The sequence below is a fragment of the Pholcus phalangioides genome, unplaced genomic scaffold (assembly GCF_987345545.1).
Source record: "Pholcus phalangioides strain wild (caught in Gottingen) unplaced genomic scaffold, Ppha-v1.0 ptg000015l_1, whole genome shotgun sequence".
In the NCBI taxonomy this organism is placed as follows: Eukaryota; Metazoa; Arthropoda; class Arachnida; order Araneae; family Pholcidae; genus Pholcus; species Pholcus phalangioides.
The window spans coordinates 61,126,896-61,148,323 of NW_028301608.1; the positions used below are offsets into that span (position 1 = coordinate 61,126,896).

The window sequence follows — 21,428 nt, forward strand, 5'->3', positions numbered from 1 at the left end:
AATTTTGTTAATAAAAAAAAAACTGGATGAAAAAAACTGTTAATTAAAATGAATCTAATTTTCTTATAAAACAAACTTTATGATGCAAAATATAAATACAGTATCGTTTCCTTCAGTCACGGCCGTCTCAGTTTACGTGTCTGGTAGTTGTTTACAATTGCGTGTACATATCGTATTTTCCGTAATACTTTAGCAGATGTTGTTGCAACTTTTTAGAAAATCCGATAATTCAAATGATATTAATTTTTTTTCTGAAGCCTTGAGTCGAGTTATAAGTAACGTTAATTAGTTATCTGATTATTCCCATAATAGTCATGGCAGCTGCTGGAGCAACTGGTATGAAATGGTTGGAGCTGCTCGAGAAGGAATTCGACAAGGCTTTCGTCGACTTGGATCTACTATTAGGTGACGTAGATGACGAACAGTATGAAATAATTTATGAAGGGAGGCAGAGAATGACCGCCATGAGTTCGGCTTTCGCTCAGTTGGCGCACAAGTCGCGCACAGTCTTCGAGGTCAATAAAAGATTTGAAGTGAGTTGAATTTGTTTTTTTCATTTATGTAAACACATAGGCATAAACTTGTATCCAGCTCATGGGCCGGAGCGTTTTCCCCCAACATTTTCCCATTATCTCCATAGTAACCTATGGAAATATTACGTTTGATGCTCCCAATGTTTCCAAAAATTTTACTCCAATGTGTAAGCGTGCTTCAAGTCACTGTATTGAATTTTATTTCACTCGCGGCGTGACTCTGGATAGGACAAAGGGTGCAGTCGCAACCTGGGCCACAACGGAAGGATGAGGAGGGAGGGGGTCTGGTGCTGTGGCAACTGAAATAGGAAGTGCGTGAGTTTACTCCTTTTTCATTAAAAATTACGGGGGGGGGGGGGTGTTACCAAAGTTGATACTGGTCTTGGGAGACAGCTCTAGTTACCCCCACAGTCACAACTTCACTTTTATTGCACTCGGATGCACGGCTGCTGTTAAACACGGCTGTAAAACATTAAAATGCTATGCATATTTCATTTCGACCATACTATTGCTTAATCATTCATGCACCTTGTACACATTCCTTTGCAATTTTTTTTTCGACTATGCTGCTTAACATTCATCAGTGATCTATAGGTACATATACCATATGGTAAAATATGAATATGGTGCTTTGCCAACAGATACACCCATCCCCCCACCCAAAACCTCCAGGCAAGAGTTTTTGATGATTGGAACCCCAGCCACAGGATTTTTACCGATCCCCCTTCAGTCATTTTTAGTAAACTTGGAGTAAAATAAATACTAGAGATTCGTAAGGTAAACTCTCCCACTTATCTGCTACATATCAGTCAGTTGAAAACAAAAACATTTAAATAATATAAACTTTGTGTATAGACATCGATAGGGCCCGATTTCCACATGGGCAAGTGAGAGATTCACATGGATCCCCATGGTTTAAACAATTTATATTCATTGACTAATAAAACATCTATGATCTTAGTCACTTAGTTTATGGGCCCCCCCATTTTCTGCTTTTATTAGGCACATCCCCCTCCCCCTTGTCAAAGTCTGGCTCGAGTCATGACAGCACAAAATTTTTGGAATTTATATCAGTGTATTTACAACATAGAATTGCAACATTTGAGTTAGATTCAGACGTTTGTAGTGTTGTTATTGTGAATGAGATTACTCTGGAAAAGTCAAAGTGTAGAAAGTTTATGCATCTGTTCAAAAATTTAAGGTATGACTTTAAGCAACATGACTTATCTAATTTGATTAATTTTAGATATATTTCAAATGTAGATGATTCATAACTGAACGTAAAACTTTAGGGGAAGTAGAAAACAAAATAGAATCACAATATTTTTTTTTTTTTGTGTGCATGGCTGTGGATGGTAAGCACTTTGAGCACTTGTGTGAATCTTAATGTGTTCACGTACTGTCCTTGTGTAAAGTATCGCTAAATAAAGAGTTTTTCCATCCATTATTGGCCTGTCATTTCTGCATCTTCGTTTATCCTCCAGCTGATCAGGTTGGAGTTTCTGGTCATACATTCCTATATGATTCGGTTTGTTTTTGTGTTTTCTACCTCCCCTAAAAATTTGTGCATTGAGTTTTGAATGTCCCTGTATATTCAAATAGTGTTTATAAATATTTCAGATGCTTTTTTCAATGTTTAGAAAAAAGTTTCTTATGGTAATTTTAATAAATTTATTTTTTCTGCGGGAAATTTGAAATTATTTTAATTTTTTTTATTGCTATTTTTTCTTTACTGATTAATTATTTCAAGAAGTTCTTTTTGCAAGTGATTGTTCTGGTGTTTCTTTTTTCTTGGAATATTTCTGTGCTCGCAGCTTCTTTTCCCCCAATCAGAAGTTATGGAGCTACTTTGCATTTAACTCATTTTCAACCACTCCTTTATTCTTTGGGGAAATTGCTTTTTTTTTCATTACTGGTAACTTAAAATTGACATTTTTAAATTTTTTTTATTTTTAATTAATTAACTTTTTTCATGAAAATAAACATGTGAATTTCATTTAATTATAATAATTAAAAGTTATGACTTTAAGTTTGTAGTTTTGAAAAATATATTTCTGTTCATTGACAGAAAAAAAAGTTGGTCTCTGCTACATTTTCTAGATCTTTTTATTCCCAAAAAATGAATATGAAACATGTGGAAATGACTTCAATAAAATGTTATATAAATAAAGCTTTCTACGTAAACACAGCATCAATCAAAAATGGGTTAAAGCTTGTAGTTTTCTGCTTATACAGGGTGTCCACTCTTGTCGTTGTTTAATAGATATTTCCTGAACCATTGGTTTTAGAAACAACTTTTAATTAGAACAAATGATGTTGTCCATCATTGTAAATGCTGTTCAAATGAGAGAAAAAAATTACTAACAAAAAGTTACAAAATTTAAATTTTTACATGTTCCCCCCCAGCCCATAGTTTTCAATTAGAAAATTCTCTCCTGAGGCCGAAAAAAACTTTTCGTGATCTGAGTGAATATTCGCTGAGATAATTGTTTTCGCAATGCAGAGAAAAAATGGGAGAAAACAGCATAAATAAGGGAAAGAAGCTTTGACCTTTAGGGGGTCATTCAGGTATTACATCAGAATCGATAGGGGGGAACGATAAAAAACAAAAAAAATTGAAATAAAATAATAATATCTTCATATATTAATCAATTTCTGTTAATTTCAATACTATTTGAAGGCTTAGAACTCAAAATTTGTATTTGAGAAATTCATTGCGACCCACCCTCTATACCATATATGCTAAACTCTGGCCCACGGACCTAATGTGACTCTCTGGGTTATCTGATGTGGCCCACCACCTCAAAGTTAATTATGTACTGTAACATATTTATAGATTGCTTAAGTGACCCATGTCACAATTCCAGAGCATTTAAGTAGCCCGTGGCACATTTTCAGATCACTTAAGTGATCCTCATTTCTTTTCATACCGTGCACCGCCCAGAAGCATCATGAGCCCCCGGGCCAAGTGATTTTTCTGAGGCTCTACATGGAAAATTCTCAAAAAATTGAACTAGTTCTTGTTTTTCTGAGGCTCTCGGGTGAGCCCATGCGTTAAGACAGCACTGCCCCAGTGCAGCTCTATATTACTCAAGTTACCTGCAGCACATTTTCAGATTACTTAAGTGATCCGCGGCATAATTACGGATCACTTCAGTGACGCGCAGCACCGTTCCAGAACACTTGAAGGGTCTGTGGAACATTTAGAGATCACTAAAGTGACGCTGTAGAAGATTTATCTAGCGAAAGGTTTTTCTCATTTTCGGCACACCGAGTAAGATGCCATTAAGAATATTTCATATTTTTATAAAGGGTGGTTGATGCCGTAAGCATCATTGAACCTCCACTCTCCCCCTTATCATCAAAAGTCAGCGAACCCGAAACCCTCATCCCCTATGAGAATTATAATGTAATACTTAAATGACCCCTAAAGGTCAACTCTTCTTTCCTTCATTTATGTTGTTCTTTCCCTTTTTTTTCAATGCTTTTGGAATTCAAATATCCCAATGAATATTGCACTTAGAAACATGAAAAGTTTTTTCGGCCTCAGGAGAGACAGGGCAGCACCAACTTTCTAATTGGAAGTTAGAGGACGGGGTGGGGGGAGAGAACCGTATAAAAATGCAATTTTTTTTAACTTTTCATTACTTTTTTTCCATTTTAACAGCATTTAAGGTGATGGACGATGTCATTTGAAATGTTTGTTCTAATTGAAAGTCTTCTCTAAAACCAACGGTTCAGGAAATAGCCATTGGACATAAGAGTAGACACCCTTTATATGATAAGCATAATTGAATGAAATTCAAGCATAAATAATTTCCATCATTCCAAATTCATCTAGTTTTACTTCTTAAGAAACATGAAAGAAATGGACTGGTGTTTTTTATTTTTTAATGCAACAATTACTAAAATACACAAAACATGAATTACTAAAAGCATGCATAAAATGGGGTCAAAGCACTAGTATATGACTATGTATTTCACCGTGACTTCAAATGCTTAAAGATTATACCATTTTATCTATGATTATATGTGGTGTATATAATGGTATGATTATACCATTTTATTTATGATTTATATGTGCATTATAAACCCATAAAACACCCCATTTAAATTAACACACACACACACATACAGACATTGAAGAGGATTGCAAATTATTTGCGCACCGATCTGAAAAATGATTAAGCCCAGCTCAGAATGTAATCAATTCGAAGTATTTGTGTGCTAAAATTGTGTAGTCGATTCCGCTTATACGTTTTCCAAGAAACCGTAATTGAAAACGTTATAAGCGGGAAAAATGTCTGTAAGAGTTATAAGACATAGTTTTATATAGACCATAATTTATTAACAAACATTACGGTACATAGAGAGATTTAATAAGAAGTAATTATTTGTCACGACAGTCAAATTAACAGTTTTCTTTTGTTACAGTCAAGTTTTTGTGAAATCTAGATGACATCACATGGCACGTTTTCTTGCCGTTTTACAAAATATCGAAAAGTTTCCAGTTCTTTAATTGCTTCTGTAAACGTTGCAACTGGTGACGCGACTGTAGTTATCATCTGCAAATTTAAGAATTTTTATTTCTTTTCCTCTAAACTTAGAGCTTATTTTTTTTTAACTTGCTCTGAGACATTTTGACTCGAACTGCGCTCGGCAAAATCTAACGCTTTTACGCCTTCATTTTCCGAAATTTCAAAGGTCGCGAAAGCATCTTATCGGCTGTTCCGTGAATAATTAAATTCCAAGAAGTACATTTGGGAAATGCGATTTCTCTTATCTGAAAAAACCTCTTAAATGCTCTACTTGATGCTGCCGTCTGAAAATCTGTCGAATTGCTCATGTTTTGTGTCCATGTCAATTTTTTTGTCTTGATTTTGTATCAACAGATTCAGAAGTGGATGAGAATAGACCGCCGCCGTTTATTCCTTTGTTATTTGCAGTCGTCTATAACGCCATTATGAGAAAATTAATATTTTGGAATCGATCTAAATCACGACCACGTAGATAAGATTATATAGGAGGTCGTGTCTAAATGCGGCAAATTCGAATAAGACCGCAAGGGGAAAAAAGTAATCTCTCCTAAGAACTTTTTTCCAGTTCTTATCTGTTAGTCCCCCTATTCAGAGACATAACTTCGATCAACCTTGTGTATTTGAACGGTGGTAAGGGCTATTATGCTCTGCACACTATTGTTGGACAAAGTGAACGAACAATAAAAAAAAATTTCAACTCTAGCACACACATAACCATCATTTTCGTTTCTTTACGGGAAAGAAAGGTGAAAAAGTACGCTGATTTCAAGGGAAGAAAAAGCCCGTTTTTAATTTTCCGAACTTGTAAGCGGGAATAGCAAAAAATTTGAACTTTTTATCTGGGAAAAATTAATATAATCAAAATATAGGAAAAAGTTAAATTCACGAAAATTAGTCATACTAAGCGGGATCGACTGTGCTTTTTTATATACAGTGGCTAATACGTTTCTTTCAGTTATAAGACGATTTTCTGCACTTCCAATCAAATACAAATCCAAATATAACGCCACAACAGGCAAAATACCCAACGAGGTGGCTGAGAAAGATTTATGTAAATAATCCTATTCACTTATACGCCTCTCTCACTTTTTTCCTTGTTTTCTCTTGCATCGATACATAAGTGAGAGATCACTGTAGGTGTGAAGATATATCTTATAAGTTGCATTTATTTTTACTCTACAAATAAATAAGAAATTATAGTTATCATCAGGGCTTGACAATTCCCAGTCGCCATGGTGGCTATAAAATCAGTATTTGCTCATAAACTTTTCTGTATCTGATTGCTAAAGCTACTACCCTATTCTAAAAACCCAATTAAAAAGTTGTTGCTCCGTCTCCTCTGAACGCAAATAGAAAAATATATAGCTATCCATGTTTTTAAACGCAATATTCGCTGAAAAATAAATTAAATTGAAATTTTAAAAAAAAACCGGAGAAGAGAACCGCATGAACTAACTGTCAACGTTTCTTTCCCACATTTTCTGTGATTTTTTATTTTAAATATCTCGGTGAATATTGCACTTCAAAAAATGGAATTTTCTACTTCTTCTTCTGTGCCCAGGCAAGACAATTTACTAATTTGGTTTTTTAAAACGGTGTCCGTATGAAAAGTTAATTTTTTTATTACAATAACTATACAACTCCTTGCAACATGAACGACGTATCCGAGGTCCCAACGTTATTTGGGTACTTTTTAATTAGAAATGTGCCTCCAAGATCAACGGTTCGCCAGTAATTTGCGGCAAGAAGACTTAGCTACGCACCTGTACAGATAACTACACCCTGTACCTATGTAATTATCACTCTGTTAACTTAAAGTTACTAAGTGAATCAATGTGTATCAATTGCTATCGATGTGTCCCTTAGGAAACGCCATGTACTGGATAAACTGGGAACTGCTGAAGCTCTTGAAATCTAAATTTATGTTTCTCTATTTGTTTATAACCAATCAGTGCCGCAACTCGGGGGGGGGGTGTAGGTGGGTCTGGTGCCCCGGGCGTTGGACCAGAAGTGGAGGAACCGAATTCACCATTCAACTGATTCTTCTACATGCAAGGAGTGAAAAAATTCCGGCTTGCCCGGGATGACAAAGTATCTAGTTGCGGCCCTGAGACTAATATATCCTTACCCAAAATAAAAAGAAAAAAAAATCCTAAAAAGCTTGGGAAAGATCAGCTGATCAGTTTGTTATGCAGTCATTCATTTGTTGTCTGTTTATAAATAACATTTAGCTTTTTTGCTATCAATTTTTATTATTGCTGTTTTTGTTTTTAAAAGGGGGAAAAATTAACGTCATGGTGAATTGAATGAATCAGTTCCTTTCATTCCCATGTTTCTCATATAAACTATTTTTTTTCTAACACATTCAGCAAATCAGATGATTTGGAATTTCAAACATTTTCTTCTTTTTTTTAAGCGTGTTAATAACTTTTTCCATAACTAGCTCGGTGAGAGAAAGAAAAAAAAATCATTTACGTATTTGAGATAATGAATCTCTATAGCTATTTTTATTTTTTTTTACCCTCCATTTCTCCTTGGACTTTGTTCTTCTCGTGACATTCTGCCGACCTCAAGAAACTATTCCTAATTTCTTAAATGCTTCATTTCTCACTCAAGTGCTTCCGATTGCTACTTTCGCTTGTTTTTACCGGTTTTTTTTTTCCCAGCGAATCACATTGCTTACGTATTTCATTAGATATGTAGAAATCATTCTTGGAAAGAGTCGATAAAAATTCTGTTAATAGATAGACAAATACATAATATGAATGTAATGTAACCGTATTTGTCGGAGTGAAAGACGCATCCTCTTTTTTCTATTGTACAAATTTTCACACTCAATCAAATTCATAATACGAGACGCACCTGTAAAAAGATCTGCAACAGGGTTTGACAAATCCCAGGCACCAGGTCGTCATGGTGACTTGAAAATTTGTATTGGTGCGTTAAATTTCCTACATGGTATTGCTAAATTGGAATATAAGGATGAAGCAAAATTTTTTTATTTTATAATGATGTGTCTTCCATCGTGGAAAGAGGCCACCAAGTTTCGGAAAAGTCTAAAAAAATTATATAAGTCGGTTTTTCTTGAGGGAAAAAGCATGCTTGGTTACTAGGAAACCTTACTGGCGCTTAAATATTTTTTTTGATTTGTCAAGCCCTGATCTACTATTAAAGTGAACGTTCTTATACTCCGGCAAGTACGATATGTATGTATCATAGCATATACATTTGCCGGAAAAAATTAAAGTAAAAGTCTTAGAAATGAAAGTGTCTCACATTATAATCAACATCGGAAAATGAAACATTTTTAGGAACGTTATATGTGACATATTTTACATAAAAATCACAAATTCTAGGTAGCTGATAAATAATCCATAAAAATAATATGGTGGTAAATTTTATCATTTTCTTCCATGGATTCATGGAAAATTTTATATAAGTGTATATTTAGTGTATGCTTCCTCCTGAGATCGAAATGCAAGTTTTGTATCGATTTTTCAAGATTTTCTGACGGTAGTATTCGCTTCTAAGCTCTTTTTATAGTGTAGCTATGTATATACTATTTTATTTTTTTATAATTTTCCCTTTGATTTATCCTGCCACTGCATTTTATTATTTGCCTATGCTTACCTTTGTGATCATATATGTACTCATAGGCGTACGCAGAATTTTCTCGAGGGGTTTCAGATTTTTTTCCTTCTGGGGAGGGGGTTACTATTTTTCCTGCAAAATAACACTATAATCTTGCCTCAGGGCCCCCCCCCCTTCCTGCGTACGCCAATGTATGTACTGTATTCGTTGATGTTCTGACAGCAGTAGTGCTGATGGCTTGCTCAGAACCGACCTTTGCGGGGGGGGGGGGCACTGGTGGGTTTGAAAGACAGGAAACGAGAATCTATCCAAAGAAATTTTGTCACTTCAAAAGTATCATTTAAAATTGAAAGAAATCCATTTATATAAAACCTAGCATAACATATATATTTTCTTCTAATTTTTAATTTTTGTTTGCGTGCCTATTCCTCTGAGTAAATGATTGAATAAATTGAGAAAACTAGTTTTTCTTATAATCTACGAATATACACGTATCAATATACTTTTCTTGGATACGAAAACGTTTAAAAAAATCCGACGACGCTTTTCGCAGCCGCGATGCACACTTTTAGAACCACCAATACACAATTTTTTTCTAATGCGATGGAAAAATCCACACACCTTCGAGAAAAATACTAGAACCCTACTAAGAGCATTGAAATCTTATTCATAAACTCGATCAACACACTACTTGATATTAGCATATAAATATGACATCAAACAAAAGTCTGATTGAGCTGACCGCATTTGTTTCGGACTGCCGCACTTCCAAATAGTTTATTCAAATGAGGTAATTTCTTGAGTAAATTTCTTTATCTAAACCGATAGTTCTGAAAGTAATCGAAAGAAACTTTTACAACTTACTTTTTCCCCCTCACTGATTGATTGAACAACGGTAAACGTTTTTTCCCGCCATTAGGGGTACGCGATAATATACGTATAAACATAATATACGCGTTTCTCACTTGTAATCCAGGCCGGGAGGGATTCGATAATCCATTTCGTAATCAGACACTATGTGAATGGGACCATTTATATCGGATATATTATTTTTGTTTTCATTTTTCTTCTGGTTTCTGATAGCCAAAGGATCCTGGTCGTAGTCTTGGCCACTGGTCGAAGATGAGGATGAGGTAGCATCGGCAAGTGCCTGGAGAATCTTTTGCCTTATCTCCTTCAAGGCCGCTGTATTGCCTATCACTTGGTTCGTTTTCTCGTCCGAGGTCGTCGGTTCGATCACAATCTGTCTGCACAGCTCGTAGACCGTTTCGAGACGGATGCTTCTGGTGTCCGACACGCACTTGTCGTCCCTAGATATCTGATCCCGAAGCTTTTCTACGGCCCTCGTCGATGAATTTGCCGCCTCCGTCACGGCCGACGTGATGAAAGCGAGAGACTGTTGAATCCTGGAACTCTGTCGCCTGATTTCGATGTCAATCTTCCTGATATCCTGCGTCGACCTGTTCCTCATCTCGTGGACTATTTGCTGCAGTATGTCGTACACGTGCATCTCTTCTTCTTGGATCAGTCTACACGATGAAATAAATGAATTTTGAGCTACCAGCAGCGTCGCGAAACTGTTGTCGACCGTTTTGCCCAGTTCCGAGACCTTACTATCTATGCCCTCTCGGATTTGCACTAGCCTCGGTTCCAATCTGTTCAGCGGCTCGATCTGTTTCTGTAGTTTCTGGAATTCCAATCGAATCAGTTCTTTGGTCTCGTTGCTCTGCAGCAGAGAGGTCGAAAGATCCGATTTCAACTCATTCGACGTTTTCCACAGGTCCTGAATACTATTCACTACTTTACGCGTGTAAAAATCCATATCCTTGTCTATCTCTTGCAGCTTTGCCTCACCGGCCTGCAAACGAGTCTCAATCACTTCTGTCAGGTTGTCCAGTAACTTCACCGGAGTCTGCAACTTCCGCACCGGGAGCTCAGAGTTTATGTTCGGGTGCTCTGCGTCGACGCAACGCGATAAGTTGTCCAATTTTTGACTTGATTCCCGTACATATGTCCTCACTGCTGTGACTGTCATATTTAGTTCACTCATAATTTTTTCTTTCTGGTTCGAAGTAACATAAATAGCCGTCTGGATAACGTCGAGCTTTTTGTTCATTTCATCGGATTTCGAAGTGACAATCGTTGCCAAATCGTCCTTCATGAAGATTTTCATTTCGAGCAAGTTCGTCTGAACATCTTCCGTTGCTTTCTCCCTTTTTAATGCGTCGTCTTCAAATTTTGCGTACCTCTCGTCGTTCTTGATGAGACGTTCCAATATTTCATCCACAGAATTGTGCAAGTCTCGTTCCAGGAGGTCCAGTTTGCTGGTTATCCTCTCGAGCTTGATGTCCAACTTGGCATCCAAGTAAGACGCTTTTGTGTTAATCTTCTCGTTCAAGGCCTCTATCCTTCTCGACAGGTGCTCATTCGAAAACTCTTCTTTGATGTCTTTGCTCACGACCACTTCTTCAACTTTTTCCATGCGCACATCGAACTTTGTTTCCAGTCTTCCGAGTTTTGTCTCTATGTTTTCCATTCGCCGTGAGAGTTGGTCTAGGGAGAAGTCCAGCCTGGCTAGTTTGAGGGTGTAACTGAACGTGTCCAGACCCCTGAGTTTCTCGTCTATCGACAAGAGGACGTCATGAATCGGTGACGGCACGTGTATCCAGTTTTCATTTTCGAGGTTGATACCCTTGTTTTCGGTCGCATCGGAATCCTGCTGCCTGTCACGAATTCCTCGAATAAGGGAAGTTGAAAGCGATGGTTGGAACGCGCAGAAAAACGTCTGTGCGATCACAAATATACACACTGCACGGTTTCCTTGAAAAGTATCCATTTTCATTTTACATTCACTTAAATGTAGAAAACAGAATCGAAAGATGTGTCGAAGTTACTGTCGTACTTTGAATTAGTTGTCCGATGGTATGAGTGATACAGGCCCTTTCCTTCCCGCTCTCTTTTCGGAGCATCTTCCGCTGAGTTAGGCTTTGAAAACGCACCCGACTTCCTGAAGTTGCCGACTACACTTTGATTTCCATTATTCCAGACATCACTGTGGGGGTGAGGGAGACCGGCATGAATTACATGTTTCTTAGAAGAAAAAAGGAAAAAAACGCTTGTCTTTTGGGTATCTGTAAAATCGAAGTTTTCAGAACCGGTAATCTGTAGAAAAGCTATTCTAGCTAGTAAGATGTTCACTGGCTGCTCTTAGGATTGGGTGAGATCTAGCGCAGTAGATTTTGACATTCCTGACCCTTTTTCTTATTCACGTGCACCACATGGGAAAATGCGCCTTTCGGTAAAGTTCTGAAGCACCGACAGAATCTCTTCTTGTGTGGCGGCTGGGTGGCCTGGCTAGTGTCAGCTCAGCGCGTGTCGTCTTCGCTTTTCTTTCATAAACTGCTCTCCTTTTTTTTCTCTCTCTTTCGTCTCTCTCCCCGATTCTAATCACATCAGATAATATGGTGCACTTGAGATGATGAGAATGTGAAGATTTTTAACGCGCGCAATAGGAAAAATGGTGATTGTGAGATTTTTCTCTCTCCTTCATGAATCTGTAAATGATTTCGAGACGTAAATGATTTCATTGATATTACGCGTAACTTTTTCTTTGTTATATGTGTTTTTTTTCTCTCCATTCACAACTGCTCAGATTCAATTCTATTAGACTGATTTCATTTTATTGTTCATTCCTTTAAAAATCAAGTGATAATTTTCAACTTCGAGAGGTATGACTTCGATACATAAGTGTAAGAATGAAAGTAAAAATGAATAGAGATCGTTAAATTATTAAAATATATTTTTTTATATAAATTTTACGAATCTACGATGTGCAAATAAGTGATGATATTTGAAGCAAATAATGACACAGAAGAGGTATATGAAAAGGAAGGGGTAAAAATTATCAATGTTCAGTGAAACTTCGATTAACCGTCACCGTCCAGATTAGGGCTGTGACGGATAACAGAAATCTCTTAATACGTATGTACAGTAACGTGATTTCACTGCTGATTCGGGACGAAAATGAAAAAAAATCTTTTAAAAGTGAATAATACATACATATTGTATTTAATTTCATACAAAATGATTAATATAAAATTCAATATAAGGTCAGCCCAGGTAGTGACAACATTGAAAATAGCGTCCTTTATGTTGCATCTCTTCCATAATTCTTTGACAGTCATGGCATCATCAGATGGAAACAAGCCTCTGAATAAAGCTTTTCTGCAATGTTGCTTCATATTTTTTCAATTATGCCCTGGTCAATAGGCTGGATTAGGGGAGTTGACTTCGCTGAGAGAAAAAGGCATGCTATTTTGCCATCATCACTTTTGAGTTCACGAGAGGGGTGTGTCCAGGTATTGTCCATTAACAGCAGTGCTTCCCGCTGCAACTGCTTTTTCGCCTAACTTCAGGCATGAAACGTTGGAACCATTCTGAAAAAAAAAAAAATTTGATCCATCCAGCCACTTTTTTGGGCCACAGGCAATGCATTCATATTTACATTTTTGAAAGCACGTGGTGTTTTGGATTTACCAACTACAAGCATGGATAGTCTATGATTGCCGGCGGCATTTGCACAGAAAATAGCAGTGATCTGATTTTTTCGGACCTTAAAAATTTGGGTTATTTTTCCGTATTTTTTCTTTTAGACGATGGATAACAGAAATTGACACTTAATGGAAGTTTTACTGTATTTTTAAAGAAACAAATTTTTCGGTGTTTCCAGTCATGTGCTCTGGGGCTGATGCAATAGAGTAAAATAACAGCTCAAACTTTAATGTAGAATGCAGTCGAATAAGAAAATATGATCATTGTTGTCTGACTCATTTTGACAGTAATGGAATTCTACTCGTAACTTCTTCATACAAAAAAAAAAAATATATATATATATATATATAAATTTTTTTAAATAATTTTTTTCATGAACATTATTCTGAACCAATTTTAATTATTTAGTAAATTCAGCATTATCTTAAAAAAGTTATTAAAATGAATGCGTATTTTCAACTATTGCTCATTTCTTGTTGCTCTTAAAGTCATTTTGGCAATTATCATTAATTATCATTATTCTGTCTTGATTATATAAAGACAGCCTACTTCAATAACTAAGTACAGCATTAAAGTTGTAAGATCCATGAAAAAATGGTTTCATAGTTCTGTCCTGAAACATGTATTTGCTTTTTTCACGTCTAATGTCAGTTTTTCTTTAACTGCCTTATTTTTAAGTAATTGCATCGAACTGTTATTTTGTTCTTACGTGAAGGATGAGCTGGCAGCATTAAAGCAGGAACTTTGTGAATCACAGGCAGCGAAAGAGGCTCTTCAGGAAGAGTTGCAACATCTACTTATACAGTTGCATTCTGCTCAGCTACAGGTCAGTGCTCAGATGGGACATGCAGAAGATTCAGAAACCATTAAAAAGAAATTGGTGAGTGGATCTATATATTTGATTATTTGCAGAGCAGGGATATCACGTGACTCATGCTTTATTTCACAGATAGTTGTTTTTACTAATGTTATCAAGCTTGACTTCAGCGTGAACACTTTATTTTATTCCTGCATTTGAATTTTTTCTATTCCTGTATATATCTGAATGTTTTTTTATTCCTCTATTTAAATATTTTTTCCCATGGACAGGAGACAGAAATGGAACAGTACCGTTCTAATGTGTATAAAGAAAAGCTTGTAGAAACAGAACTTCTGCAGTTAAGAAAACAAAATGGGCTACTATACCAATTGATGGTGAGCTTGCAAAGTGAAGTATTGGGTGCACGATTAGCTGCTAAATATTTGGACAAAGAACTTGCAGGGAGGTCTGTCCTGTTTCACTTTATTGCTTAATATTTTCTGAGATTTCAATGATGTTTAATCTGAGGTTATATCATAAACATGTCGAGAAACTAGCCAAGTAATGAATTCTTTGGAACAAATGGGAATAATTGAAAATTTCAGAGTGTTTTTTCTCATTAATTACATTATAATTTTTACTACTGTGTTGCCTTTCACTTCACTCTTGGTCACCCAATATTATATCCATTCTTTCCAATGCAGGATACAACAAATTCAGTTATTAGGGAAAGATTTGAGAGGAAGTGATCATGATAGGTTATGGAATCAATTGGAAGCTGAAATACACTTACATCGACACAAAACTATCATAAGAGCATGCAGAGCAAGATTAGGAATGGACACCAAGCTAACTTGTCCTCCAGGACATGTAAGTTGGATAGTTCTCATATACAGTATCTTTAATAAATGCTTAAATCATATATTAAATAAATAAAGAAAATTAAGAAAAAAAGTTTGGTCTGAATTCCTGTTAGAATAGTAATTTGTTTCCATGATAAAATGTCTGATGCTTAACTGAATTGTGATATTAAGGAAAATCTATTCCATATTGAACTGAGTTATTATTCATATTCAATGATAAACATATTGAAAAAAAACCGAACTATAACGAACTAATCAATATTAACTTATCAAGTTTGCCCAATTTTTTAGCCAAATTTGAGATTTTGGCAAATTGGCCAATGACAATATTGCACAAAATTTAAGATTTTTTTTCAGTTTTTTTACGCTTAGAATGATATTTTAATTATATCCTATTTCTGAGTGCTTACTGTTTTTTCTATCATTAATAGGATTATCAAATACTCAAACGAAGACAAGGCATTGGTCAAGTGAGATTAGTTCACCTAGAGAAAGGAGAAAATGAAGGGTTGGGAATCTCTATCACTGTTAGTACAAAAAAAAACCATTATTTAATTTTTGAACATTATTTTTCTGCTGATTTCTACAATGATCTCCATATGTGATGAATAAACTGATTATTCCGAAAAATAATGAATTCCCAAATGCTAGTTTTGTTCAATAGTTTATACTAGTTTTGTGATACATGTAAAATTGCTGCAAAAGGCCATCTCTCACCTTGAATTACTCATTGGTTAGGAAGATTACTAACATTTTATTTTTCTTAGTTTCCACTCTATCACAAAAAAAATTGTTCATCCCACAACTAGAAATTCTTACCAGCTCTTCTGCAAGTAGTTTGGTATGATCCATAAGAAATGCAGATAGTGTAAGGCAAAAGCCATCATTGATTTGTAATAAGAATACCATAATCCTTCTCAAAAAAAATTATTTGTAGATAGTAGCTCAGATGAGACAGTTTGTAGTGCTATAGTTGTCTAAAATTTAACATAACCATGGACTCAAGGTACACTCAAAGCTAAACTTTCAAAAACTCTGCATATTATATTCATTTCATATTGCAAATCAAAGGTAATTGGTTTCATGTATGTTATAACAGGGTGGTCAAGAGCATGGTGTGCCAATTCTTGTTTCTGAAGTTCATGCTGGTTTCCCTGCATGGAGATCTGGAGGTCTGTATGTAGGTGATGCCATTCTTTCAGTAAATGGAATAGATCTCAGGTGTGCAAGGCACATGGAAGCTGCAAAAATTCTCTCAAATCAGGTAATATACATCTCATCAAGAAAATTTCATTCATCATTAGTTTTTTACGTATAATTATTCATGACCCAAAGAAAATAGTATTTATGGATTAATGTGTGTATCAAGTGGAGACAGCTAAATTAAAGACAACAATGAAGAAAATAAAAGATTTCTGTAAGTATATTTTACTTTTCTTGCTGTATTTAAAAAGTTGATCTTTATAACTTATATTTCTGACTTTTCTATGGCATATATGGGAAACTCAAGAAAATGTGTTAAATTAACCAAATATGCTACAAATCTTTACCCTTACTACAGCATAATTTTAGTGCTTCATATTCTCTACATAACTGTAGTAGAATTATATGTCATGTTACATTATACAGGGTGTTTTTCAAGTGCTAGCATAGCCTTTATCTCATCAACCGTCCATCATAGAGGTATGACTCCAGTTTAAAAAGTTACCCAGTACCAGTTTTGATAGTGAAAATACAGTGTGTAATGAAATAAAAAATCCAAATTTTTATACGGTCTCCCTGAGCTCTAACTTCCAATTAAAAAATTTTTGCCGTCTCTCCTGATGCCAACAAAAAAAAAAAATCCATGTTTCTAAGTGCAATATTCAGAGATACTCGAACTCGAAAAAAAACGAAATTTGGGAAATAACAGCGTTAAATGCGGGTAGAATGGTTTAATGCTGTTCTTTCTCAAATTCCCTGTTTTTCTAATTCGAACATATCTGTGAATATTGCACTTAGAAATGTGGAATTTGTTTTTGTTAGCCTCAGAAGATACAGAGCAACAGCTTTCTTATCGGAAGTTGGAGGACAAGGGGGCCGTATAAAAATTCAATTTTTTATTTTGCTACACACTTTATTTTCATTCTCAGAACTGGTATAGGGTAATTTTTGAATGACTGTTGAGTATTTTTTAAATTGGAATCACATACCTCTACGATGCATGGCTGATGAGATAGAGGCCATGCTAGCACTTACTGGACACTCTGTATAATGTACCATACATTAATATAATGTATCATGGTGCGTTTATAATACTTTTTTTTTCAAATAAACCATAACTTCTCATGATGAGAATATTTTTCCCTAAACTTGATAACAATTAATGATATTTAAATTTCATTTTTATATAAAATTAGAGTTCAAAATAGTTTCAAAAGGCTTATTTTATTTTTTTGTTCATGCATTAACCATTCATTGGTGACCTGTATCAATGAGTAATCAAATTGAATGACTAGATCAGTTTCTTTCACTTTTTGTTCCATCGCCGCCTCCTTCAGAATTTTTTTTTCTTATCGCATCCTCTAACTCAAGCTACCCGCATAAGATTCCATATTATACCCATAGCTTTTACCACACCCCACCCCGGACCATTTCATCATTCCTCAGGGAGAAATATTGCCCACTTCAGGAAACACTGGTCTAGACTTTTGTTTATCTTTGTAGATTTTTATGAAAGTTTTCGCTGAAAATTACCTTAGTAAACAATTTTTTTTGTCTGAACTCACTAAATATATGCCTTCAAAATCCATTCAGCCAGCATATAATTTTCATGCATTTTCACAAATTATTTGGCAAACTTAAATAATTTCTCAATAGTGTTTTCTGAAGCTAAATGAATATATGAAATTTTTTTTTCTCTTTTTTCAGAATGGGGAGCTCACTTTAGAAGTAATATATGTATCACCTGAAGATGGCAGTGGAGATGAAACTGAAGATGATGAATTGAGTTTCAGGTTTGTTTGGTGTTATTAAATTTTTTTAGCTGATATCTTGTTTTGAAAAATTATTAGAGTAACAGATTCTGTACAATTTGTTGATTTTTTTTCCATCATTTTAACTCTGTTTGAAGCCGTAATTTATTTCATCTGAAATTGCATTCTTTTAAAATCTTTTTTTTATACCTAAATCCATGGTAAGACAATCATAGATGTTAACACTGTATTATCAAAAACACTTTCCTATTAAACTATGAATTCCAAATATGTTGCTTTTTTCAGTCTTAAATGAAAAATAAATTGTAAAATAGTCAACTGTGTCATTCCCTTGGGAACTCAGATCATAATTACGTTTAAAAACGAAGTTTCTAGGATTAAGAATACTAATTTCTACCTTACTATTAATGATTATTTCTATTGATAGAAATTTACCATTCGGGAAATGTTTTAATGTCCAGACACTTTCATTCTTTTGAATAATTGATGATCAACAAAGCAAAATTTTACCTACACAAAAAATATTTAAATAGGAAGAGTTTAGCAAAAAATGCCAGGATGTTCACGTGTTTAAAAAAAAGAGCAATGAATAAGCATTACCTAAAATGTATACATTTGTGTTTTTTCCCCATTTTAGATTTCCTTATTACAACCAAAAAGTATTAAACCAAATTGTGAATTTACTAAGAGAGAAAAAAACGAGTGCTGAAAACAACAGCAACACCGCTCAAGAGGGTTGTAATGGTATTGGTTCCACAGCTGAAAAGTCCACTGAAACTGATGTTCCAAGCCATAATAAAAATGATTCTGCTGTCTTAGAAAATGCCAACGATACAAACACTAATTATAAAGAACAGACTGATGAAGGCAAGAAACATAACTATGATGAGTCTTCAGTTGAGTCATGAAAAACATACAACAACAAAAAAAAAAAAAAAAATACATTAGTTTAAAAGGATTGAAACTGATGAAAAAAAACTGTTATAGATTTTGGGAGTTTTTTCAAGCTCTTTAAAATATGTTTAAAATTTTTGATTGTTAATGATAAATTAGTTTGAAATTTAAATCTTTTTTTTCCTTCAAATTTTTTATCTTGTAAGGAAAAATGATCTTTTACAAAAAGTGTATATGATGAGAAAGTGGTTGATTGTTTTCTACAGACAATATACAAATTAGGCACTCTCAATGGGTTCCGAGTGATTTGGGAATCAGAGATACTGTTGATGCTGATTATAATGACTTATTGTTCTGTTGAAAACTCACGTTATATCTGGTGGTCATTATATGAAAGCATTTGGAACTATCCTTTGGGTAGTTGTAACGGAATGGTCATTATAACCAGCACCAACTTGTATTATTTGTGAACTTTCAAATAATTTATATGATTTTGTGCAATATATAATATTATACAATATTTTCGAAGCAAAAACTATCTTGTTAGTTCCTATGTGTTAAATGTAACTTCAATCTTTTCACTTGACCAGAGATACAGTATTATTATTTTTTTTGCATGAAATTGTTATGCTTATTAGTGTTTCTTTTGTCTAAAGTCTTGAGCGCACTATCTGGTGTAGCAAACACACTGAATATCACCAGTTCATGAGTTCAATATCCTTGTATGAAATTTTTGTATGGATTGTCACGAGAAGCAATCTTTTGTAAATTTTTGACCATGACCAAAATGTTTATCAGATTAATGAGATCTGGAAATGGGGGGGGGGGCACTAATTCTTATTGATATAAAGTAATGTTTCAGCTGATATTAATAACTTTATAAAGTCTAATTTTTACTGCTTTTTTGTGCTGAAACTCAGGATTAAATATATTTGTTTCGGGACTATGAATTTGTCACCTGAAAGGTCAATAAACTGAGGTTGAAAATAGTTACAGACCTCAAGGGGTGGGGGATATAAAAAAATGTTATCTTGAAAAAATTTGTTGTACAAATGTTTACTTCATTTAAGTTTATGTTCAAAATAATACCAAATATTTTTGTGCATCAATTGCCTTCTTAAAGTGCAGGTAGATTATGCTTGCTGAAAATATGATAGTTTAATATGTATAAATACAGCGACTCTTGACCTATGAGCGTATTGAACAGGCAGAGAGAGAATACTCAACAAAAATGCATAAAACGTACAAGAAAAAATTTATTAACGCACGAAAGCTTTGAACATGTCAAAAGCCAACACTGTTTTCAGAATTTATCATGTACTTGTGTTGCATTTGTATTGTGAGAGCAAAACTATTTCTATTCTACCTACTTCATACTCTATCACAAACTGATTTTTAAGATATTAATAGACGAGTGGAAGAATTAATGAGATTTCTCTGTAATCTCTTATAAGGAGAAGTTTAATTTAATATTCTTGTGATGTAACTTTCAGCAATGAAATTAATGTATAGTACCTATGTATTAAAACTATGCTAGTCAGCATCACACATTGTTCAGAGAAAAAAAAAACAGCAGCAAAGCATTCTGTAATCTTAATTTGTGTTTTGGATAGAGTAATATGCTAGTTAATGATTTAAGACCATAGAAATGCAAAACAGCCAAAAGCTTCTTATCACCTGTGAAACGACCAGTTTTTCAATTTTGAATTGTACTTATATTTTCTGGAAAATCTGTATCTCGCACAAGCTATGGATGTATGCTCAACATAAATTAAGAGAAGCTGTATTTGAAACAGTGAGAGTAGTGCAGGCCGGAGCATAGAAAATGGACATGGCTGTCCATTTCTCCATGGTTAGATTGCAATGGCAGCTTGATTGTGGGTTGCAAAGGTAAAGTAAGAAAAGGCAATACCTTCGATGTATACACAAAGGTTATTCTCCTAATATCACCAGAATGTTGAATAAAAGCTATAAAAAAAGTTAGCATTGATTTTTGAAAGATCTAATGTCCTCGAACTGCTTAAGTAACTACATGTAGTATCATTGCACGTTTTTTTTTACTTCAGTTGAGCTGAAAAAAAAATTCTGTGTGAATACCTTGGATTAAGCCGAGCTGTCATTTGTTTTTTTCATAAATACTTTTTAAAACATGTTCAATTATTTATGCAGTATATGCTCAAATTCATTTTTGAAATAAAATCATGGTAAAACTACCATGGATTTGTTGAAGAAAAGAAACATTGATTACAAATGTATTTACAAGGGATTGTGAAATACCATGTTGATTATATAATATTGATTTCACATTCATCATGCAAATCTAGCCAAAAATTTTATATAAAAAGTTCTCTATATAGGTTAAAGAAATACACGAACAAGTTTTACAGTTATTCTGGGCACTGATGTTCAGTGAACTATAGCATTTGTGTACTTGTCGTTTCAAATAACAAAATATTTACCCATTTCATTTTTAAAAAAAATATTCTATATGTTATTATATATATATGTGAAATGTTTTAGCATGAGAGTGAATAAAATTTGTATTTTTGCTTTTGTTATCAGGTTTTGCTGCTTAAATCACTAGAAATATCAATATTAAGCGATGAGAATTTCATTTTTAGTTGGTAAAAGTTTTTGTCATTACATTGGAAAATACAAAATTCATTTCAATGACAAATCCATGA

At 34.4% G+C, this 21,428-nt stretch overlaps 2 protein-coding genes across 2 annotated transcripts; one reads left to right on the forward strand and one right to left on the reverse strand.

Annotated features, from left to right (window-relative positions):
* The first annotated feature begins 121 nt into the window (after positions 1 to 121).
* On the forward strand, positions 122 to 21,301 carry LOC149076407 (Golgi-associated PDZ and coiled-coil motif-containing protein-like). The gene is made up of 8 exons (XM_089243960.1): positions 122 to 533; positions 13,929 to 14,093; positions 14,303 to 14,478; positions 14,717 to 14,882; positions 15,307 to 15,402; positions 15,975 to 16,139; positions 17,786 to 17,871; positions 18,488 to 21,301. Exons 1-8 carry the CDS (start codon positions 315 to 317, stop codon positions 18,756 to 18,758), a joined length of 1,344 nt encoding a protein of 447 aa, XP_089100086.1. The 5' UTR covers positions 122 to 314; the 3' UTR covers positions 18,759 to 21,301.
* LOC149076408 (uncharacterized) lies at positions 4,418 to 12,080 on the reverse strand. Its single transcript, XM_089243959.1, has one exon. It carries the CDS (start codon positions 11,502 to 11,504, stop codon positions 9,624 to 9,626), a length of 1,881 nt encoding a protein of 626 aa, XP_089100085.1. The 5' UTR covers positions 11,505 to 12,080; the 3' UTR covers positions 4,418 to 9,623.
* Positions 21,302 to 21,428: the final 127 nt, after the last annotated feature.